The 25,432-nt window shown below is 39.6% G+C and overlaps 2 protein-coding genes across 2 annotated transcripts; both read left to right on the top strand.

Annotated features, from left to right (window-relative positions):
- Window positions 1-219: 219 nt before the first annotated feature.
- On the top strand, window positions 220-14,868 carry LOC307201594 (vomeronasal type-2 receptor 26-like; the record flags this gene model as incomplete). Its single annotated transcript, XM_079950874.1, has 8 exons — window positions 220-810; window positions 1,119-1,346; window positions 6,728-6,843; window positions 8,879-9,170; window positions 10,117-10,950; window positions 11,312-11,539; window positions 13,179-13,305; window positions 13,967-14,868. 8 exons carry the CDS (start codon window positions 220-222, stop codon window positions 14,866-14,868), a joined length of 3,318 nt encoding a protein of 1,105 aa, XP_079807000.1.
- Window positions 14,869-17,359: 2,491 nt separating this feature from the next.
- Window positions 17,360-22,925, top strand: LOC307201593 (vomeronasal type-2 receptor 26-like; the record flags this gene model as incomplete). Its single annotated transcript, XM_079950873.1, has 6 exons — window positions 17,360-17,619; window positions 18,722-19,028; window positions 19,345-20,205; window positions 20,522-20,749; window positions 21,428-21,554; window positions 22,024-22,925. 6 exons carry the CDS (start codon window positions 17,360-17,362, stop codon window positions 22,923-22,925), a joined length of 2,685 nt encoding a protein of 894 aa, XP_079806999.1.
- Between the last annotated feature and the right edge of the window lie 2,507 nt (window positions 22,926-25,432).

Genomic DNA, 25,432 nt, shown 5'->3' with positions numbered 1-25,432 from the left:
CTATTCCCATTTATATATCAAATGGTACCATCTGAATCCCACCAGCAAACGGGAGTTGTGCGGTTACTTCAGCATTTTGGGTGGAAATGGGTCGGAGTTGCTGCTGTGGATGATAACAAAGGGGACAGGTTTTTACAAGGAATGGTGCCAATGCTTTCCCAGAATGACATATGTTATGCTTTTATAATAAGACTACCAAAATGGAGCTATGTGGAGAATATGGTGGACGTGCTTTTGGAAAACTTGGAAAACTATGTCATTCTCACTGACACAAAAGCCAATGTATTCTTTGTATATGGAGAACCTCCATCTTTTCAGATTGTGAGGATATTTCTATTTGCAACATTCTGTGCATCATGGCCACCTCTTGGTAAAGTGTGGATTGTTACATCTCACTGGGATTTCACCTCGGTGTCCTTTCAAAGGACTTGGGATATGCAAACCTTCCATGGTTCCATATCCTTCACTGCTCACTCAAATCAGCCACCAGGGTTCCAAAAGTTTATTGAGGGGATAACACCTTTTGGGGTGAAAGGCGATGGATTTATCCAGGATTTCTGGGAACAGGCATTCAGCTGTTCATTAAAGAAGCAGGAAGAAGATGAAAAGGAAACATGCACTGGGGAAGAGAAGCTGGAGAGCATTCCTGGTATTTTGTTTGAAATGAAGATGACTGGCCATAGTTACAGTGTCTACAATGCTGTCTATGCCGTGGCACATGCTTTGCATCACCTATACAGGTTGAGATTGAAGCATAGAAGGTTGTTGCGAGATGAGAGATTCTTTTTTCAGAATGCGCAAACATGGCAGGTAATTAAAACTCAATATATGATCGAGCAGTGAAAGGAACTCTATGTGTTCATAGAACAATCCTATCAACATTGATTGGGTTACTTGTCACTGTTGTTGCTGTTGTTTTATACGAATCCATTTGGATAATGAATGTCAGTGTCATTTTAAAACAGGGAGTTTTGATACTGGGATAAATGAAGGAAAATTACAACTAGTAATATAGAGCCACTGCATTTGCTTTCCAATAGCACACCTTTGTGAAGGTCACTGAAATAGTTTTATGTCCTAGCTTTCCTTTTTTATATATATATTCCCTTTCAATCAAGGTCCATCACTTTTTAAGCAGCATCATATTCAATAATAGTCTTGGAGAAACAATACATTTTGATAACAATGGAGAATTAGTTTCAGGATTTGATATTACAAACTGGATGATGTTCCTCAATGGCTCAGTGGTCAGAGTGAAAGTTGGAAGATTGGAGCTTCAGGCTCCTCCAGGCAAAGTGTTGAGCATTCATGATGACCAAATTGTCTGGCACCAAAGTTTTAATCAGGTGAGGCACAGAGACAAATGATTAAGTATATCCTGCCTGCTCTTAGACTTATTGAAATGTGCTTGGTGACATTCTTCTTTGGCTTCTTTTATAGTATATCCTTTCTAAAGATTTCCATAATGAATAATGATACCTACTTTAACTTCACCTACATAATGCCAAATTTCTGATGTCTCTTCCTAAACTAGGTCTATTCTGCAATGGCTTTTGCCATATTCCTAGTTATTTCTGTGTGTTGGAAATAAGGAAAACAATGCATTTTCAACTGTCATCTTCAGGGTTGGAGTATTCTTTGTAATCAATCTGGTTAAACTGATTAATCAAGTTTGGTTCTAATGGAGAGAGCCACACTGTAAAGATTTAGACTTTTAAATTTTCTATCTTTTCTTTCATTGGTAAATCCTTTCTTCAGAGTGGGAAATCAGCTCAAACCTAGGATCACACACCGCCACTTATGGTTTTCCTTTTGAAGCACAAGCCAATAACAACATTATCCGTGGAGGGGCAGTATTATCACATTATGCTATGTGTTGTGCGGTAACTTCTAGGTTAGATTACTGCAACATGTTATACATGGGGCTGCCTCTGAAGATGATTCAGAAACTAGTTCAGAATTCAGTGACTTGGCTGTTCAGAGGGACAAGAGTATATAACGCCAATCCTGGCCTGACTGCACTGGCTGCCAGTTATTTCCCAGGCCCAAGTCCAAGTTCTGGTTTTGTTCTATAAAGCCTTAAATGGCTCAGGACCACAATAACTCAAGAAGCAACTCTTTCCCATCTTCCTGTGCCAACTCTGTGAGGGTGGCAACATGAGAATGGGTCTTTTCTGAGGTGCCTCCCCATTTGTGGAATGCTCCCTCTAAGGAGGCTTACCTGGTGCCTTCGTTACATATCCTTAGGCACCAGGCAAAAACATTCCTCTTATTCCAGAACTTTAGCTTGTTAAACAATCTATGGCCTTTTAAACAGTGTTTGTGTGTGGTTATTGTTTTTGTTGTTGTTGTTGTTATTGTGGTATGTATTCTTGAAGGGCAGTATAAAAATTTAATAATTTATTTTTTATGTATCTAATGTTCTGCTCGGGACGCAGGTGGCGCTGTGGGTTAAAGCCTCAGCGCCTAGGACTTGCCGATCGAAAGGTCGGCGGTTCGAATCCCCGCGGCGGGGTGCGCTCCCGCTGCTCGGTCCCAGCGCCTGCCAACCTAGCAGTTCGAAAGCACCTCCGGGTGCAAGTAGATAAATAGGGACCGCTTACCAGCGGGAAGGTAACCGGTGTTTCCGTGTGCGGCTCTGGCTCGCCAGAGCAGCGATGTCACGCTGGCCACGTGACCCGGAAGTGTCTCCGGACAGCGCTGGCCCCTGGCCTCTTAAGTGAGATGGGCGCACAACCCCAGAGTCTGTCAAGACTGGCCCGTACGGGCAGGGGTACCTTTACCTTTACCTTTAATGTTCAGCTCACTATTTGGAGGCCTAACATCCTCAAAACAACCCCCCCCCTTTCCTGATTTCTGATCATGCTTCATGTTTCTGTGCAGGTGCTGCCAGTTTCTGTGTGCAATGACAACTGCTATCCTGGCTACAGCAGAAAAAAGAAAGAGGGAGAAAAATTTTGCTGCTATGATTGTGCTCTGTGTCCAAAGGGGATGGTCTCTTGCCAAAATGGTAGGAGGCATAATGTACAGAGATAGCACACAGTTACCATATTGTTTGATACTGTTTGTTTGTTTGTTCTGAGAATGATAATATATATATAGAATCAAGGATATAATGGTGGTTCATATTACAAACAAATAAATATTTTTTGAAGAACATCCACAGATAATTTTTTAATCCATTTGAAACGCAGGCTAAGTAACTTTTAACAGACAGATAAAAAAAACCTACAAGAGTTCCAAAGGATGCAGTTTCACTAGCTTTTAGAACTGATTTCTTTAGATTGTTCTTCTACATTTGGAAATGTTTAAACTTCTCTTCTTTTTTTTAAGACATGGATGCCTGTGACGAATGTCCAGAAGACCAGTATCCCAACAGGGACCAAACCCAGTGTATTCCAAGAGCTATAAGCTACCTTTCTTACAAAGAGTATTTAGGGATCATCTTAGTTATCCTGGCTATTTCTTTCTTTTTTGCCACAACTTTAGTCCTTGGAATTTTTTTGAAGCACAAGGACACCCCCATAGTGAAAGCAAACAACCGGACCCTCACCTACATCCTCCTCATCTCCCTCCTCCTTTGCTTCCTTTCATCCTTGCTCTTCATTGGACTTCCTGGAAAGGCAACCTGCCTTCTGCGGCAGACAGGTTTCAGCACCATCTTCTCTTTGGCCCTTTCCTCTGTATTGGCAAAGACCATCACTGTGGTTCTGGTATTTATGGCAACCAAACCAGGAGCCAGGATGAGAAAATGGGTTGGCAAAAAACCAGCAAGTTACATTGTAGTTTCCTGTCCCTTAATCCAAGCTGGTGTTTGTATTCTGTGGTTAAGTACTTTCCCACCCTTTCCAGATACAGACATGCATTCATTGGATGGGAAAATCATACTACAATGTAATGAGAATTCAACCACCATGTTTTACTGTGTCCTGGGCTATATGGGTTCCTTAGCCACTCTCAGTTTCATTGTGGCTTTTCTAGCCAGGAAGTTACCTGACAGTTTCAATGAAGCCAAGTTCATCACTTTCAGCATGCTGGTGTTTTGCAGTGTTTGGCTGTCTTTTGTACCAAGTTACATGAGCACCAAAGGAAAATACATGGTAGCTGTGGAGGTTTTCTCCATCCTGTCCTCTAGTGCTGGACTACTAGGTTGCATCTTTTTCCCTAAATGCTACATCATTGTGCTGAGGCCCAAGCTAAACAGTAGGGAACAACTAATAAGGAAAACTAAATAAAATATGTGTGTGTCCATCTTTTCTTTGTGCATGCTTCGGCAAACGTAATTAGTCAACCCCCCCCCCCCATGTAGCCTTGAAGCAGGCACAACAGTCAATGTGTCACAAATAGCACCCTTCCTGCTCCTATTTTGGCTGGTTCCAGAAAAATTTAAATGAGACCTATAGCTGATTCATTTATTAATGTTTTTCCTCATCCTTATACTGTCGTACCTCGGAAGTCGAACAGAATCCATTCCGGAAGTCCATCCAACTTCCGAAACAAAAGAAAACTAAAGTGCTGCTTCTGATTGGCTGCAGGAAGCTCCTTGCAGGAAGCATGTTAGGAATCAATTGGAAATGAAAGGTATCTCAAATCCATCTCAAATCCTGAGGGCAGTGACAGAGGCCAGACCTGCAGACCTTCCACAACTTTCTGATCTCAAACCAACCATGCATCTTGTCATAAAACCATTAACATTTCAAGTTTATCCTAAAGATGTAAATCTTTGGTTTCACAAACATCAATTACAAACAAAAAAGTAACAGTTACATTAAAGTCATTTACTATACATGTACTCTAGTATTAATTGAAGTCAATTAGCTGGATGAGTTACTTTCAAAATGAAAGTGGATACCTACATGTCCCTGAGGCTGACCCCATTTAAGGTAAAGGTAAAGGGACCCCTGACCATTAGGCCCAGTCGTGGCCGACTCTGGGGTTGCGGTGCTCATCTCGCTTTATTGGCCAAGGGAGCCAGCGTACAGCTTCCAGGTCATGTGGCCAGCATGACTAACCCACTTCTGGCAAACCAGAGCAGCGCACGGAAACGTCGTTTACCTTCCCACTGGAGCGGTACCTATTTATCTACTGACACTTGACGTGCTTTCGAACTGCTAGGTTGGCAGGAGCAGGGACCAAGCAACGGGAGCTCACCCCGTTGCAGGGATTCAAACCGCTGACCTTCTGATAGGCAAGTCCTAGGCTCTGTGGTTTAACCCACCGCGCCACCCGCATCCCCATTTAGTATAACTCATATATCAAACTGATTTGTAGTAGTGGAGGCTGGTGGAACCTAGACCTGGTGGGACGCCTAGGAGGTCAAGTGAGTGGTACCAGAAAGTCAAGTGGACAGGGCTTAGGGGACTCCTCCCTTTTGAGTAATTTTGTTGCAATACTAAGCCAACCCTTCTGTGGCTTATTTCCCTATTCAGTTAAGGGAGGATCTCGTATTAGTAGATAGAGGATTGTTTTTGTATGGAAAGAGCTTTCAATAGTCCTTTGCTGTTATCTGTATTTTAATAGATTTATTTTAATATATTTCATATATTTTAATAGATTTAATACATTTATTTTTTATTAGTTTCATTATATTACATTTTAAGCACTTTTTAAAATAGTCGTCTTTTATATGTTTTTAGCTTTCTGTATCTTATTTGTGTTGTTTTAATTTATGTAAATCTCCTTGAGTCCCAGTTTGGGAAAGGGCAGTTTGGGAAAGGGCAGGATCACAATCACCATTGTTGTTGTTGTTACACGTAGAATACATCATTCAACAAAATAAGAATCCAGGTCTCTCAAGTCCTTGCCCAACAGTCTTACCATTTTAAACCTCTACACTGCAGTACCTCTATAAATCACAGTATAATATAAAGTATCTCAGCAGGGGCGTCAGCTCCTGAAGGCTGAGCAGTTTTGTGCCCCCTATATTTTTGGGGTTGTGGCCAGCACCCCATGTCCAAAAAGCATAGAGGCAAAGTGCATAGCGCAGTTCCAGTGGCCAGTTCCTTCTCCCCTTCCTCCTGCCGATGTCTTGATGTTGTGCACACAATGTTGCCCCCCCCCCATCACCCTCACAAGCTGGCCCCACTATACCCCAGTATACTTTTATTTCTTAGTCTTAATGTAAACTAATGAATGCAAATGTATCTACTGGTAGGAGTAGGCAATGCTTCAGTACATAGTACAGGGTTTCTAAATAAGTTCTTGAGTTATCACATTTTTTTATATATATGGAGCAAGAATCACACTGATGGATCCATGTAAAATGAGGTCAGTTAGTAGAGAATACAACTTTCCTCCACTAGAGTCCAGAGTTCTCACAGTTCCATACTGGACAAAATGGAGATTTTGAATCAAGTTTCTTGGGGCACACTCCAAAGGGCAGATGGGCTAAACTCCTCATTAACAAACAATATATTGTTGCATTTTTAACTCATTTCAATCTCCTCTGGTTTTTCCTCCTGTCTCCTCCTTTCCCTGTACTCCCAAAGACTGCAGAAAAGGGATTGTAGATTGTAGATTGTAGCCCCCACCACTGACAGGGCCCTTTGCCTGCCCATTGAGGCCCTTCCAGCTCCTGTCAGAAGGATTAAGCAGAAGGGCCTTGACCTGAAAATTTAGTAGCCCTGCTGTCAGTCCCAATACTGAGCTATATAAGCTTATTTCTTATGTCATGCATATGGTTTTTACTGCTTAAATAATCTGTAAAAATAATGTTAAATATAAACAGGACAAACAGGAATTGGAAGTCATTCAAGGAGGTGTACTCATCAGCATGAAGATGAACCTCAAATACCTCCAGGCATTTGACTCTGCATTTAAACCCAGCCCTTCCAGTTATGTCAAGTATGAGTTTTGTGGCTGACCTTTAAGTCTCGGTATAAGCATACTGGACATAGGAGGATACTGGATTTCTAATTATCCCTCAAAAAAAATAGATTTAAGATGTTAATAGTTTTAAGATCCTGGTGAGGTATGGGGGAGTGGAGAAGCTAGCAGTTTTGCCACACGTTATGCAGTTTCAAAGGCAAACAGCACACTGGGGGAATGATAATCATCTCTATCATTATCAGAATCACAAGTTTCCATATTTGGACACAATGGGCATTCAGATCCTGTTAGCAAGATCAACAATCAGCATCTTTAAGAAGCTACAAAACACTCAGGTTGTTCAGAACTGGACCTAAGCATATGCAGGGTTCTATCACTCTGTTGAACGGTCACCCCCTCCAAAGGACATGCTTCCACCGGATGATTCTTCACTGATTTTTAGCCCAAATATTATGAATATCTCTGTTCCTCATCATTTCTACTCCACCAATTAATCTTCAACTGCCCATTTTTTCCCTGTAACAATTGGATCTCATTAACAAAGTTTTAATTAACACCCTGCATGTTTCCTTACCATAATTTATATTTCATTCATTTGGAGAAATATTTTGTACCACTCTCCATAGAGGTCATTGCTGTATTGTTTTTCATCATAACTGCTTTTTCTTTTTTCCAGTACAAAATTATGTCAATTTACTTAACCAAGAGTTGTTGATGTTTCTTTTCTTTTCTTCGCACACCACATTAAATTTATTTGTACTTGTTCCTGAAAAGGCATATATGAGGATTCTAAAATGAAGGGGGAAATGTCTAGTTTTCACTTAATTCTAGAGGATAAATTGAGAATATAAAAAGAATATGTTGTTCAGGGGTGCTGATGGACAAGGAGCAATATGAAATATAATATCAGGGCACAGGTACACAGCTTCCCCAAGTTGTCAAGCTGTAAATAAGTATAATGATATAATTTACCATCAGCAAAACAAATAATAGCCACATCTAATGCTGAGGTGAAACATGGGGATTTATATATGGAGGAGGAAATTTGTCAACCGGACCATGCTGTTGTTGGTGATACTGCTGGTGCTGCTGTGTCATTCTGTGTGCAAGATACATATTAACTGCAGCATATTTGATGATCCCCAACCTATACCTCATAATTTTTATCAACCAGGAGACCTTCTCATCGGTGGAATTGTTTCTCAAGTCCTTTATCTCTACAATAATCTCTCTTTCACTGAACAACCTGGACAGGTCTTGATTAATGAACCCATGTGAGGCATTATTTCTCTCTCTCTCCCTCTTTCATATTTTCAGACTAAAGTAACTGACAACACACAACTATGCAACACGGGGCTTACATAATTCTTTATTTTGGGGAGAGGTGAGAAAAATATGGCATCCCAGCAACATTTGATTAATCTTTATTTTAACCCTCCTTATTTTGTTGCATAGAAACCACTAGTAAATCCCACCTTACAGGGGGGTTCTGTGTATTGCAATAGAGTTTGCGTAGAAAAACTACTTGCTGGATGATGCCCTTGGGGTCTGAGTGGTTTTCTGCTTGCCTCCTACACTGCTGAGTCCTAACCAGGAAAAGGCAGAAGGGAGAAGGGAAGCTATATATCCAAATGTAGAGTAGAATGTTTGTGAAGAGATTTAGGACATACTGAAGAGAGCCCACTGAGAACCTTTTCAGAGTAAGACATTTCCTTTGAAGCAACAAACAATCCTCAATATATTAAGTGTCCGTTTTTCATGCTAACCAAGTGTTGTATGCAATGTTAGTCATCCTCAGAAAGGAGCCATTTAAATCAATGGATACAACTAACTTAGGACCAATAATTTCAATGGGTATACTCTGAGTAAAGTTTAGTTGCATTTGTGTCTGCAATAACAATTGAAGCAAGATGCTTATGATGTGCCCCTCCCAGTAGACCCTGCAACAATTTCACTCTGTTATGGTCTTGAAAGAACATAGATGAGTGATAAAGAAGACCACAAATGTGTTTGTTTTTGCTTGATGAAACTGCTGTAACTCTTTCTGCAGCTCAGTGCCTAAAAACTACCAGCACATCCTGGCCTTAGCATTTGCTGTCAAAGAGATCAATGAAACTCCAACAATTTTATCAAATGTCTCTCTGGGATTCCACATCCTCAATAGCTACTACACTGCAAGAATGACTTATAAGGCCACTCTGAGCCTACTTTCTTCACAACATAGTTTTGCCCCCAACTTCAAGTGTCATAAACAGAATAATCTGAAAGCTCTCGTTGGAGGATGTATTTCTGAAATCTCTGCCAATATAGCCATTGTTTCAGGAAGCCTAAAGATTCCACAGGTAGGCTATGTGCATAGGGATATGAAGATTTCACAACGTTGGCATACCATTTTATTTTATTATTATATTTTATTACCACATCCCTTGTTGCATTTGGGTTAGCAAACTGATTAAATCAGAGCTTAAATATAATATAATCTGATAAATTCACATCTCAGTGGAAAACAGTATTCTAAAAGTACTTACCAAAAGTTCCACATTAAACAAGTTTCAAGGAGAGTGACACAGGGATCTGTTGTGGGCTTGATAAGCTTAAAAATCTCAGTGATGTAGATGGCAGGGGAAAGGGAACACATCAAATTTTTAGATGACAGAACACTGGGAAGGGTAGCTGATACCTCAGGAGGCAGGAATGAAATTCAAAATCATCTTACTAGATTAAAATTTAGTAGACTTGAGTAGAATTATAATTTCCAAATCACACGCAGTGTTGGTTTTACTTTATTTCTACTAGTCAGAACATTTCCAATTCTTGGTACAACACTGTAAGAGGGATATGTAGACAAATTGGAACAGATTCAGTAGTGGACTGTGAAAATGATCAGGGAAATGGAACAACATTCTGTGAAAAATGTTGAAGGAATTGGGTATATTTGGCAAAGAAGAGAAGAGAGTTAAGGGGAGCCAATATAACAAGCTTCAGATACTTGAATTGCCAAACCATAGAAGAGGTAAAAACTTTTTTTCTACAAATGCAGATGATAAATATAGATTTTGATTCAATATGAGGAAAAATATCTAGTAAGGACAGTCAACCAATTGACAAGAAGTAGGTGGGCTCCATCTTGCTAGAGGACTGTTGCAGAGATTATTCAGGCAACTCCTGGGTATGGTTTAATTGTGGAAAACTCTGCATAATACAGGGATTTTAATGAGATGTAGGAGCTAGTGCAATTCTATGAATGAATGATAAAGCACTCTTATAACTTGGAATGTTTTATTTTAGCTCACTTATGGATCATTCTTGCCAGTCCAGGATGAAAAACTGCTATTCTCTTTTTTGTACCAGATGGTCCCAAATGAAGCCCAACAAAACATAGGTGTTGTGCAGTTACTTCAGCATTTCAGATGGACATGGATTGGACTCTTTGCTGTGGATGATGACAAAGGGGACAGGTTTTTACAGACTATGGTGCCAATCCTTTCCCAGAATAGCATCTGTGATGCCTTTATAGTAAGAATACCAAAATGGAATTATGTGGATGAGCTAGTAGATTTGCTCATACAGCAGTGGAAAAACTATGAAATGGTCTCTCAGAGAAAAGCCAATGTGTTTTTTGTATATGGAGAACCTCCATCCTTTCAAATGTTGAGAACATTGCTGTTTCTAGCACCTTTCTTGTCTTTTCCATCTCTGGGTAAAGTGTGGGTTATTACATCCCACTGGGATTTTGCATCTATTTCTTTTCAAAAGATTTGGGATATACAGACATTCCATGGCTCCATATCATTGACAGTTCATTCAAATCAGCCATTGGGATTCCAAAGGTTCATTCAGATGGTAAGACCTGCCTGGGCCAAAGGAGATGGCTTTATTCAGGACTTCTGGGAACAGGCATTTGGCTGCTCATTAAAGGAGAACGAAACCTGCACTGGGGAGGAGAAGCTGGACAGCATTTCAGGGGTTTTGTTTGAAATGAAGATGACTGGCCATAGCTACAATGTCTACAATGCTGTCTATGTTGTGGCACATACTTTGCATGCCATAAATAAATTCAGATCCAAGCATAGAAGATTGGAAGGGCAGAAACTGACATTTCAGAATGTGCAACCATGGCAGGTAATTATAATGCAACATATTTTTTAAAAAGAAAATAAGAAACTAGCTTATGATGCAGAAGTAGAACTCTACAGCTTCCTAAACTAATTCAACTACATTCTGGGAGTTTGGAAATCAATTTGGATAAGTAGTTCCAGCCACATTGCAAAATGTTGTCTTAATATAATTATTACTGTTGTTGCTGCTGTACATAATTGGTGACCCACAATGTCCCTTGTGGAGAAATACAAGGAAATTTTATCTTGATATATGAAGTTACCACATATACTATTCAAAAAGAATAATCCAGTGGTTCGTTAAGACATGGTTTCATGAATCTCATTCAGAGTCTTCTGCCTGTTTGCATTTTCTTCCTATCTAGTTCCATCAGTTTCTTAAAGGTATTTCATTCAATAACAGTGCTGGGGATACTGTAAGCTTCAATAAAAATGGAGAATTGGTTACAGGATTTGATATTACAAACTGGGTAATGTTCCCCAATGGCTCGGTGGTTAGAGTCAAAATTGGAAGGTTGGAACCTCAGGCTCCTCCAGGCAAACAGTTAACCATTAATGATGGCCAAATTGTCTGGCATCAAGTATTTAATCAGGTAAGATATCATTGTGGATCCTTGCCTTAATTATTTGTTAAATCAAAGCAATAAAATGATTAAATCAAAGCAATAACATGAATAACATGAACATCAGCAATAAAAATGTTTATACAGTTTCATACATTAAAAAGACTGTAAAAAATCGTCTAAATAAAAAAAAGACTTTCATGTGTACAAACAATTAGTAACAGTTTTGTATGTAAAACCAATTCAAATTCAATACAAAGCAATATATAGGCTGGGCTAAATATTTCCACTTACAAGGCATGTTTTCTATGCTCAGTTTTGTCATGTATTCTATGCTATTCATGGAAGACCCATCAAATTAATGAGGACTAATAAAATGGAACTTCAACCAGGGAAGATGGAATACAATTTATATGTAGTTTGTCTACCCAGTTAGGAGGGATTCACACTTTCTTGGACAGGGTTGCACGCCTCCTAGAAGAGCACATTCATAATTTGGGGGTGTTCTTTGATCCCACCTTTTCACTTCAGGCATAGGTGCACACAGTGGTACAGCCCATCTTTTATTACACTAACTATAACCCTGTTTGGACAGAGATAGCCTTGCAACACATTCATGTTCTGGTAACATCCTACTTGTATCACTGCAATTGATTATTTGCAGGAGGACTACATTTAAAGACAGTGTGGAAACTCTAGGTGGCCTAAAATAGAGCAGCCAAGAGTGCTGGTGGGGACTGGCAAATACAGAAATATATAAGTAAAACAAAGAAAACCTTCTGGCAAGCTTTAAAGATTCCTGAAGGTCGCATATCAACTTAGGGAGCAATTGCATATAAAAGAAGCTGGCATAAAGCACACTGGTGTATTTTAAACTGTATTTTAAATATCCCAGATTCAAGTCCTGATTTAAAGCAAATCTGCTGCTGCTGCTGCTCTGTGCATACCCTCCAGCATTTACCCAATGAAAATAGGGACGTCCCGTTCCATAATTTTACTGTTTATACCCCACACATCATACTGGGTTGCCCCAGCCACTCTGAGCAGTTTTCAACATACATAAAATAATAAGAAAACATTAAACATTAAGAAAACTTCCCTATACAGGATTGCCTTCAGACGGCTTGGGGCGTCATACCCTTCAACATTTCTCCAATGAAAATAGGGACATCCTAATGAAAAGCAGGACATTCTGGGATCAAATCAGAAACCGGGATGGCTTCTCTAAATCAGAGGTGTCCCTGGAAAATAGGGACACTTGGAGGGTCTGCTCTAAGCCCAGCAAAGGGGAAAGAAGACACTTAAAATAGTGTTCTGTGCTGATTGCCAGGTCATATGACCAAAATGAATGAATTTAAGATCCAGCCTAGGTTCTGCCTATCTGGTCTTGCCCCCCACTACACCTCCCAAAATGCTCCTTTGGAGGGACTTACATATGGATTGGCTCAGTCAGCTGCAGCTCACTGAACCTTGGCTGAGAAAGTTACTTGTATATGTGGATGAGCAGGGACTGGGGTCATAACACCACCTGAGCCCAAGATCTGATTCTTCCTATGCTCCTCTTCCTGGCAAATCTTGCCTTGGTTTAGGAGAAGTTTCACAGCATCTTTCCTGTCAAAACATGCTCTTATTTTCTCATGGCTAGTCTCTCTTTTATGATTTCATGAAGGTGTTGCCTCTTTCTGTGTGCAATGACAACTGCTATCCAGGCTTCAGCAGGAAAAAAAAGGAGGGAGAGAAATTTTGCTGCTATGGTTGTGCTCCGTGTCCAGAAGGGATGATCTCTGACAAGAAGGGTAGGGGACATAATGTTGAAGACATAAGATTGATATACATGAAATGTAATGTTTGTATGCATTGAAGTTTAAAGCTAGTGTAATGATTTCCATTTTGCAAAGAGAATTTTGCATTAGGCAAGAGCTGTATCTCTAGGCAAATGTGGCAAGAAGAGTCCAGAGTTTTCTGTTTGAGTGTTTAAGGATAATGGGACTTGCAAGTGGTCAACATTCCAATAACTATTGAGATATGGACTTCTGCAGCTTCAGTAAGATGGCAGTGTTATTTTTATTTATTTTATTTAACAAAAATAACTGTTTTAAGACAGGCCTGAACCAAGACTGTAATTCATCTAAATAATCCATGTCATGCAAGTATGCTTGGAGCTGCTTTATGTACATTCAAACTAAAGTTCTTCAAAAATCAAATGGAAACAGCTTGAAATATAACATTATTCACCACATAATAAAATTACTATCTATGTAGAAAGCACAAACTATTATTTAATGAGAGATTTCCTAGTCTACATAAAATCACTCAATCACTGTAGTCCACCAGCTCAAGTTAAAAAACGTCAAGAATGCGGAAAAGAGACTCTTTCATTGGCTGCTACTATGGAATCCATTTGATGGATGTTTGTCAATATATTGAAATATCTAAATAGTTCTTCCTCTTTTTCAGATATGGATGCTTGTGTGAATTGTCCTGATGATAAGTATGCAAACAAGGACCAAACTCAGTGCCTCCCCAGGGTGCCAAGCTACCTCTCTTACAAAGAAACTTTGGGGTTCATTTTATCGCTCTTTGCCATTTCTTTCTCTTTAATCACTACTTTAGTATTTGGAACTTTTGTGAAGCACAAGGACACTCCCATAGTCAAAGCCAACAACCGGACCATCACCTACACCCTCCTCATCTCCCTCCTCCTTTGCTTCCTCTGCTCCTTCCTCTTCATTGGACAACCTAGAAAGGTCATCTGCCTTCTCCGACAATCAGCCTTTGGCATCATCTTCTCTGTGGCCCTTTCCAGCATTTTGGCCAAAACCATAACAGTGGTTCTAGCATTCATGGCAACGAAACCAGGATCCAGGATGAGAAGATGGGTGGGGAAAGGACTGGCAAATTCTATTGTCCTTTCTTGCTCCTCCATTCAAACAGGCATTTGTACTCTTTGGTTAAGTACTTCCCCTCCATTCCCAGATAGGGACATGCACTCAATAAATGGCAAAATTGTATGGGAATGTAATGAGGGTTCAGTTACCATGTTTTACTGTGTCTTGGGCTATATGAGCTCACTGGCCATTGTCAGCTTCTTTGTGGCTTTCCTAGCCAGGAGGTTGCCAGATAGTTTCAATGAAGCAAAATTCATCACTTTCAGCATGTTGGTCTTTTGCAGTGTTTGGTTGTCATTTATTCCGACTTACCTAAGTACCAAAGGAAAATACATGGTGGCTGTGGAGACCTTCTCCATCTTATGCTCCAGTGCTGGCTTACTGGTTTGTATCTTTGTTCCTAAGTGCTACATCATTATGCTGAGGCCAGAGCTGAACAACAAGGAGCAGCTAATAAGGAAAGCAAAATGAAAGAATGTGCCCACCTCTTCATTGTGCATATATGGAAATGCTGATGCTACAGATCTTGTGAGAATTTGAGTATGTGTATTTGCTGAGGCAAAAATCTCTGTTCTTGTTGGTAGGCTTGTACCAGGCACAGCCCACACTAATAGGTTGCCCTTCTTGATTCTGCTGTCATTTTCTGCTTCCCTATCCTGAAGGTGAGAAATGCAAGCCAGGATAGGCTTGCATCAATCAATCAGTTCCTCTCAAAATGACACAGGTCCACTGTGTCAGTCCCCTTTCCCTTGCCACTGCTTTTCATTCTGCATGTAGAACTTTTTAATTTAGAAATCTTAGAGCAGGAATACTTGCCTATGCAGACATCCCTGCTCAAATCATTGAGCTCAGATTACCTATAGTGACCCCATCTTGATTCTGTGCACAAATTATCTACATATGCAATTCCAGAGAGATTGAAATAGGACCCACAGCTGATTCTTCTTGTAATGTTTTTCCTCATCCTTATATAGCTCAATTCATGATGGGAATAAATTGGGAATGAAAGGTATCTCAAATCATGAGGGCAGTGACAGAGGCCGGACCTGCATTCTGTTACACAGCCATAAAGCCATAAAAATTTAACTTTATCCTAAATACATAAATCCCTGGTTTCACAAACATCAGTTACAAACAATAAAGTCACAGTCACAGTAAAGTCATTTACTACACATGTACTGAATTATTAATTGAAGTCAGTTAGTTGGATGAGTTACTTTCAAAATGAAAATGGATACCTACATGTCTCTGAGGCTGACCCCATTTGTGAAACGTATGTGAAACTGATTTGTATTAGTGGAGGCTGGTGGAACCTAGACCTGGTGGGGCACCTGGGAGGTGAAGTGAGTGATACCAGGAGGTCAAGTGGACAGCGCTTAGAAAGCCAAGGAGGCCCCATGGATGGCATCTGGGTCCCCATCTACCTCCCTTTTGAGTAATTTTGTTACATACCTACATACACACCAAAAATTGTATGCCACCTTTCCACAGTTTGAACCATGCTCAAGGTGACTTATAATAAGAAAAATGCATAACTACAACACAACGAAAGCAAAAATAAACATGTTAGCATATGTTGCAATTATATAATCTGCAAATCAAATTAATTCATTTATAATAACAAAGTATTGTGAAATATACAATGGGACGTGATCTGCAGAAAAGAGATGCACCTACCATAAAGCTTCAACTTCCCAAGGCTATGACTGAATTTAAATATGGGCTTCCATCTTATTCTCAATAGTGTGGTAATGTGTATGTATTGTTACTCTGGACAGTGCATTGTTAATCATTGTAGGAGGGTAGCATGGAAAGAAGAACCTCTTTCTTGGTTTTGATATTGTTGTTGTTATTGATGATGATGATGATGATACTGACTGTAGTTAGAGGGTCTAGGCCACTCTGGGCTCTGTGACAGCCAAGCTTCATTAGTATACAGCAGTGCCTGTTCTTAGTGGAATCCCGAGAGACTATCTCTAATTCTCTTCTGTATCAAATATGAGTGAGGTGTGGTTGAATTTAACTCTTGCTCTGGACAGAAGCAGCCTGGGCTAACTCAGCCTTGTGTCACTTTCTATTTTATTTCCCAAAGAAAAATAATAGTTGTATGATTTAAAGGCGTGGGGCCTCCTGGCAATTTTGTCATGCATCATCCAACTGCAAAGGATAAGTAGGGAAGTGATAATTATTCCAACTATGCCAAAATTACAGTTTTCCATCTTCTTTCACTATGGACATCTGGAGCCCATTAACATGATCAACAATCAGTAGGGGGGGGCATGGTTATAAAACCTTCATCCGAACTGAATCTAGGAGTAGGCTGAGCTGTGTCACTCTTTCCTTTGAACATTCCCAGTTTATATATTAGGATATGTTTCCACCTCCTGAATCCATCTATTTTTTCATTCCTCAGATCATACTATGAATATCCATTTTACTTGATCCTTTCCGCTTGCCACTTGACGTTGCACTTTCCAGTGTCTTACCATGAAAATTAGGACCTCATTAAGCTGGTTTTAATTCACTCACGAACACCCATGTACAATGCTTCATAGCATTCTTCTTATTGGCCAGTATCTTGTCTATTTTATCATAACTGCTTTTAAAATTCTAATTTACATAATTTAAAGATTGATTGAAAATATTGCGGGGGGGGGGGGGGGTTCCTTTGCAAACAAAGCAAAACCATTGTTACCTATAGCTGAAGAGCTATATACATACGGATTTCAAAAGAGGGGAGTGGGAAGCTTACTGTTCTCACTCACCTTTAAAGCGAGAAGATAAAGATAATTCACTGTTTAGGGATACTGATGGACAAGGTGTTATTATTAACAATAAGAACAAGTGCACAGTTTTTGTTACACACCAAGCTGAAAACCACGGTAGCCACAGTATCATCAGCCATTCAAGAAAGGCTGTAGCAAAGTTGGGAATACCCATATATACTGCTATAGTGGGAAGTATGGGAATCTATGTTGGGAAAGGACATTTTGTCATCAGAATCATGCTAGTGGTTGTGTTGCTGCTCGTACTGTTATGTCATTCTGTATGCAAGACACATTCTATTAACTGCAGCATATATGATGATCCTCTCCCTATTCCTCATGAATTTTACCAGCCAGGAGACCTTATCATTGGTGGGATTGTTTCTCAAGTTATCTTTCTCTATGATGACCTCCTTTTCACTGAACAGCCTGCACAAATCTTGATCAATGAACCTATGTAAGTCGTTTCTCTGTTTCTCATTCTGTAACATGTTTAGACATAAGTCGCTGAGAACACATGGTTATGAAACACCAGACTTAAGAATCAGCCTTCCTTTTTAGTGTGCTAAAAATTCAGTCGCAGATACATCTGGACATTAACCATATAACTATGAAGATAGCTAAGACAGTCGGACAGGTATAGCTAAACATGTTGCCTTCTAAATTATACTGATAAGCACAAATGAGTAGTATGTTTTCCACCACCAGCACGCTTGAAATGAATGGACCTTTTGCATTTCTATAGGATATGGAAGATTATGTCCTTGTTTAGTTAGTTTGACAACCATTTCTGTTCTTGCCACAATTTGTTTCCTTTCATTATTTCCCTTCATCTGCAAGCTCTCACATGCATTCCCAATCTTCTTCCTTTTTATATTATATTTTATAAGTATTGCCATGTTTAATTTCTCCTGTAATTTTCACCATTACAGTTTCTCAGCCTGTTCCCATCTCACAAAGGGACAAGTGCTGAAATTTGAAGTGCACTTCAGAGGTACCCTGAGTCAAACATGATTCCTTTAGTCATGTGGGAATCACAGAAATAGGCAAGAACATGAATGATTCCGGGTGTAACTGATTTTACCTTACTGCATATTTCTTCCTTTGTTGGATCTGTGGTTAAAGGGATTCTGAATGGTAGGAATGTAGTGATTGAAAAAAATATGAACATCACTGGAGAGGACACTGGAGAGTGGGGAACCTGTGGCTTTTTGGATGTTGTTGAACGCCCATCAACTACAAGCATCCTAGTTACATGTCAGGGTTGATGGGAGCAAGATATGACAGACATAGGTCCCACAGATCGATTGTAGGCAGAGGGAGTGACACTAGTAACTAAAGGAAACAGCTGATTAAGCACCAGAATAATCCTAAAACATTCTGACATTGTGCTTTACAATTCATGGGGGAAATACCTATTTTTGATGTCTTACCTTTTTTCCACTTCACTTATTAAGCTATCTTAAAAGCATTTAGATGAATTATGACTTAGATGAATTATGAAGAGTTCAAAAGCATTTTGCAATTGTTATTTCTGTTGCTGTTGTATTACTAAACAGCTGCAACGCTTTTTATAGCTCAGTGCCAAAGAACTACCAGCAGATCCTGGCATTAGCATTTGCTGTCAAAGAGATCAATGAGAATCCCAAAATCTTGCCAAATATCTCTCTGGGATTCCACATCCTCAATAGCTACTACACTGCAAGGATGACCTATAAGGCCACCCTCAATCTGTTTTCTGCACAACATAGATTTGTCCCCAATTTCAAAGGTCACAACAAGAATCTAATAGCTCTCATTGGAGGAAGTATATCTGAAATCTCTGCTAATGTGGCCATTGTTTCAGCAATTCAAAAGACACCACAGGTAAGCTATGTGTATGCAGATTTCAGAACTTTTGCATACCATATTGATTTCTGCCTAGCAATTTAAAAAGTTCCCATGATATTTTGGTTAACAGAGTGGTTAAATATGAGCTAAACAATATTAAGTGGTAAATAACTTGTTTTTAAAAAGGTTAGTCAAAGAGTACTCATCAACAGATCGGAATGCTCTAAAACTGGATTTCCTGCATTATCTGGGAACACTGGGTGAAATGGCCTACAAAAGCCTTTGAATCTCTAGAATTCCAACATAATCCATCTTCTTATGATTCATTTGATTTTTTAAATTATTATTTCAGCTCACTTATGGATCATTTTTACCACCACAAGGATCCAAAATGCAATTCCCATTTTTGTACCAGATGGTCCCAAATGAAGTCCACCAGCAAATGGGAGTCGTGAAGTTACTTCAGCATTTCAAATGGACATGGATTGGGCTCTTGGCTGTGGATGATGACAGAGGGGATAGGTTTTTGCAGACAGTTGTACCAATGCTTTCCCAAAATGGCATTTGTTATGACTTCATAGTAAGACTACCAAAATGGAATTATGTGGATGAGTTGATAGAGTTGCTTATACAGCAGTGGCAAAGCTATGCAATGGTCATTCAAAGAAAAGCCAATGTGTTTTTTGTATATGGAGAACCTCCATCCTTTCAGGTTGTGAGAACGTTGTTGTTTCTAGCACCCTTCTTGGCATGGCCACCTCTGGGGAAAGTGTGGATTATTACATCCCACTGGGATTTTGCATCACTCTCTGTTCAGAAGATATGGGATATTCAAACCTTCCATGGTTCCATATCATTGACGGTTCATTCAAATCAACCATTAGGATTCCAAAGGTTCATTCAGATCATAAGACCTGCCTGGGCCAAAGGAGATGGTTTCATCCAAGACTTCTGGGAACAGACATTCAGCTGTTCATTAAAAATGTCTAAGGGGCTGGATGAAAAGAAGAACAAAACCTGCACTGGGGAGGAAAAGCTGGACAGCATTTCAGGGGTTTTGTTTGAAATGAAGATGACTGGCCACAGCTACAATGTCTACAATGCTGTCTATGCTGTGGCACATGCTTTACATGCAATATACAAATATAGCTCCAAAAACATAAGAATGATAAAAGGAGACAGACTGGCAGTGCAAGATGTACAACCATGGCTGGTAATTTCATCTCAACACTTAAAAAAAATAAGCAAAAAAAAAAAGGGCTAGTTTATTATTCAAAGGTAAAGATAAATCTTAAGTCAGCCTTTAAAGAATCCATTGGTGGTTTTCTTCTTTTCTTCTTTGTTTTTCAATACAATTTGATTCAAAATGTTTCTTTAGCCACTCACTTGGAGGCAAATGTAGATGAATATCAATTGGAATTGTAAAGTCGTCACCTGCCCGTAACCTCTCAAAATATATTTCAATGGGATGTCCATTGAAATACATTCAAGACTTAGCTGTCTCTTTGTTCATATTCTTTTTTAACCTGGTCCATCACTTTCTAAGGAGCACCATATTCAATAACAGTGCTGGAGATTCTGTGTGTTTTGATGAAAATGGAGAGCTCGTTGTAGGTTTTGATGTTACAAACTGGGTGGTGTTCCCCAATGGCTCAATAACCAGAGTGAAAGTTGGAAGACTAGAACCTCAGGCTCCTCCAGACAAAATGTTAACAATTAATGACGACCAAATTGTTTGGCATCAAAGCTTTAACCAGGTTAGCCATAAAAGCCTGCTTTTCATGTGATGAATTGTGCAGGGTAGCATTTTTTAAATGAATAAATTACACCTTTTTTTCCCTTTCTGGGTAATGATGAAAAATGTGAATAGATCAAACTTGTTTATTTCACCTGCATTATTCTGCTTCTTGAGTGCGCTCATGATATATTTTTGACTTCATGTGTTCATTCCTTTATTTTCTTCTCTTTAAAGAAGCCTTCCTCCCCAACAATGTCACTTGTTTTGTGATCAAATTATGTTAAATAAGGTTGTTGATAAAACAAAATAAAACACCTGGTTGTGTTCCCCTTTTAATGCTATTAAAATACGTTCAGATCATGAAATCTCTGGCAGCCCAAGCAGGTCAGCTTTGCAGAGCTCTAGCATGACTTGATAAAACTCAACTGGATGAGATTGTCCCAGGCTGGAAAATGCCTAGGATGGCTAAGAGATATCTTATTTTTTGCCCCTGCAAAACTTATGTCAGCCAGAGAAACTGAATTTCTTATCTGTTTTTCATTTCAAGCTGAAAGAGAATTCTGGTTGAGGCAGGTATAAACAAGTGCTTGAAGTTTGGGGAAAATTCATTGGCATCTCTTCTGCTCTCAGTCAATGTCAACAGCCTACCATATAGAGGTTTCAAGAAACACTAATCATCCTTCATACTTCTGTACAGGTGCTGCCGCTTTCAGTGTGCAATGACTACTGCTATCCTGGATACAGCAGGAAAAAGAAGGAGGGGCAGAAATTTTGCTGCTACGATTGTGCTTTATGTCCAGAAGGGATGGTCTCAGGCCAGAAGGGTAGGAGACATAACATACAGTGATATCAAGGAATGTTGATAATGCAACATACTTATCGTGCACTCATTTGAAGAATGTGCAACCTTTGCATGTGTATATAGGGTGGCTCCCATATGTTTATCTCTTGAATAATCTAGGGTTCACTGATTTCAAAAAGCAGCAAGCAACTAAGCAAAAAGAAACAATTCATTAAAGATACAGGAAATATAAAAACTGTCAGCATCATGACAGACCAAATGCTTATTAAAAATAAAAAGAGAAGATGGGGCAAAGCAGGCCTCCCTCTGCTGCTTAAATATGGCTACTGAGATGCCCATCCTATGCCCCAGCCAATCATATCTCCAACACAATGAGAAACTCTCCAGGAGCTTGTAATGCATGCAATTACATTTATCCGAGCTTTTTAAAAATAAAATGAATAATAATAACAACAACAACAAACACTTAAAGCTCTTCCTTTTCCCCCTAGATATGGACGCCTGTGTCAATTGCCCAGAAGATCAGTATCACAACAAGGACCAAACTCAATGCATTCCCAAAGTTCTAAGCTACCTGTCTTACAAAGATGAATTGGGGATTGTCTTGGCTATCTTAAACATTTATTTCTCTTTCATCACAATAGCAATACTTCAAACTTTTATGAAATACAAGGACACTCCCATAGTCAGAGCCAACAACTGGACTCTCACTTACACCCTCCTCATCTCCCTACTCCTCTGTTTCCTTTGCTCTTTGCTCTTCATTGGCAAGCCTGGAAAGGTGGCCTGTTTTCTCCGGCAAATCATTTTTGGCATGGTGTTCACTGTGGCCCTTTCTACCATTTTGGCAAAGACTATCACTGTGGTTCTCGCATTTATGGCAACCAAACCAGGATCTAAAACAAGAAAATGGGTGGGGAAAGGACTGACAAATTCGATTGTTCTTTCCTGCACCTTTATTCAAACTAATATATGTACTATTTGGTTAAGTATTTACCCTCCATTCCCAGATGTGGACATGCACTCATTGAAGTGGGAAATCATATTGGAATGTAATGAGGGTTCGGCTACCATGTTTTACTGTGTCCTTAGTTATCTTGGCTTCCTGGCCATTGTCACCTTCATTGTGGCTTTCCTAGCCAGGAAATTGCCTGACAGTTTCAATGAGGCCAAATTTATAACTTTCAGCATGTTGGTGTTTTGTAGTGTGTGGTTATCATTTGTACCAACCTACCTAAGCACCAAAGGAAAATACATGGTGGCTGTGGAGATCTTCTCCATCCTGTCCTCTAGTGCTGGATTACTGGCTTGCATCTTTTTCCCTAAATGCTACATAATTGTCTTGAGGCCTGAGCTAAATAGTAGAGAACGTATAATGCAAAGAAAAGTATGAAAAAAAAAATCTAACTTCATCTTTTAATGAAGATGCATTTTATTGTTTTATACAGTTACTATGTCCCCTGAATTATGCTCATGCACATACTGACCTCTGATGCTTGTTATCTTGCTTAGTCCCCAAGAGGGAAAATGACCTTAAGGGTCAGGATAGGATAGCATGCCACAGCTGCAGCTCCAATGAGAATGGAAAATGTCCATGAAATCTCTCCTCCTTCCTTCATGACTATATGTAAAGTAAATAACATGCTGCCAATATAGTGACCCCATGCTGTTTTCCTCCAGGGTTCATGGGGGCTAGACAGTACAACTCATCTCTGTCATTCCTGGCTGAATAGACATAATGCAGAAAACATTTTGTTCTATTTACAGATATTTGAAGACTTCTACTGGGAAAATAAAGCATTTAAATTGACTTGGAGCTGGCTAGAAATTTGTTTCCTTATTGTATGGAATATCTTTTCCCCCCTTCTGTCCTTTTCTCACACCTGCCTAGTTAAGGTCCTCAATATGTGTCTGCATAAAATGATCCTTCCAACCAATCCAATGGCAGCATAGAAAAGCACTATTAGGGGAATGTGTAAGGTAAAGTTAAAGGGACCCCTGACCATTAGCTCCAGTCGTGACCGACTCTGGGGTTGCGGCGCTCATCTCGCTTTATTGGCCGAGGGAACTGGACTTACAGCTTCCGGGTCATGTGGCCAGCATGACTAAGCCACTTCTGGCAAACCAGAGCAGCGTACGGAAACGCCGTTTAACTTCCCGCCTATTTATCTACTTGCACTTTGACGTGCTTTCAAACTGCTAGGTTGGCAGGAGCAGGGACCGAGCAATGGGAGCTCACCCTGTCAGATTCGAACCACCGAGCTTCTGATCAGCAAGTCCTAGGCTCTGTGGTTTAACCCACATTGCCACCCGCGTCCCTAGGGGAATGTGTATGCCCATCTAAATAGGCATTCATGTAGCTATCAAAATGGGAAGGGCTCCCCATCTCCCTCCAATATTATATATAAAGTGAAGACTCTGCCAGTATAGTGATTGTGTCTTATTCAATAAGGAATCATGGGCGTTTTCATTCAACTCGGTCTGTTTTTCTAAGGATGGTAAAAGTTGAATTACAATCCTGATGACCCCTGGAAGAATCAGCATTATGCTGACAGCATCTTGGTTCCTTTACAAAGGAAATAGGAGAGGTCTGTTGGCACTATGTGCAATGCATCTTGGGGTATCAAGAAAGAATAGAAGGCAATAGAGGGAATCAGGATCTTCAAGAGTTCAAATAAAATGAGGCTACTATTCATAAGACATACCAATTGGCTTAGGATGTGTTGAAAATGTATTTCATTTGTTTCCTTTGTGAATGTAATGTAGCTTTTCTTCTTTGTACATTTTCTCACATAACTAGCTAAGGCCTGTAAAAGGGATCAGCACCAAATTCTGCTTCCAGCCAAATCAATGGCAATGTTAATGAATGTTGACATGGAAATGTGTAAGTCCATCTAAATGTGCTTCCATACTATCTCCTTTGCAGCTTTGGCGCCCAAAATGCTGCTGGTTTTTATTGAAATGGTGTTGTTTTTTTCTAAGATCCATTAAAAGAGACTACACACATGTTGTTGTTGTTGTTGTTGTTGTTGTTGTTGTTGTTGTTGTTGTTTATACCTTGCCACTCTGGGTGGCTTACAGCATATATAAAACATAATAATATGTCTTATTTCACACATAAAAGTTTCCTCATGGGCCATAGGCCCCTGACCCACTCCTGCATAGTCTGCTTTGGGGCTCAAAAGGGTTTGTGCTGCTAGAATTGTGATTATCACTCAGAGAAGGTGTATGTTTCAAAGGTGTAAAATATTCCTAGCAGCTTCCTAATACATGATGCAACTTTTAAGGGCAATGGCACTCTCAGGAAGTGATCATCATCCCTATCATTATCAAAATTACTGGTTTCCAGCCTCTTACACAAAGGACATTAAGAGCCCATTAACATGACAAACAATCACCATCAATTGGGGTGCAGGGGAGTTTTGAAATCCTCATATTGTTCAGAGCTGGGCATAAGCATAGTCAGGGCTCTGTATCCTTTTGCATAATCATTTTGCCATAATATGCTAGGCTATGATTCCACCAGCTGATTTTCCCATGTCTTTAGCCTAAATAATATACCATGAGTACTGCCAATTATCATCCTTTGTCCTTATTCATTTGATCTTCCACTGTAAAGTTTTTGAATATGAAAAATAAACCTCATTAAGTAAGCATTAATTACCTAAGTCTTACCGCACATATTCCTTTACTGTAATATAGCTTATATTCCATTGGACAAAATGTTTTCCGGTTCTCTTGATAAATGACATTATCTTCCCTCTTCGAACTCAAATATATATAGTTTGTACAAGGATTTTAAAGAGAAAAATCTTACTGTCCTCACTCCTCCTTAAAGTGAGGCAATACTATTTATGGACACTGATGGACAAGGACCCATTATTAACTACAAGACCAGGA

The sequence above is a fragment of the Podarcis cretensis genome, assembly GCF_951804945.1.
Source record: "Podarcis cretensis genome assembly, chromosome: 13".
NCBI classification, from domain to species: domain Eukaryota; kingdom Metazoa; phylum Chordata; class Lepidosauria; order Squamata; family Lacertidae; genus Podarcis; species Podarcis cretensis.
The sequence above is the reverse complement of the archived record's forward strand: the minus strand, read 5'-3'. Positions and strand labels throughout refer to the sequence as shown.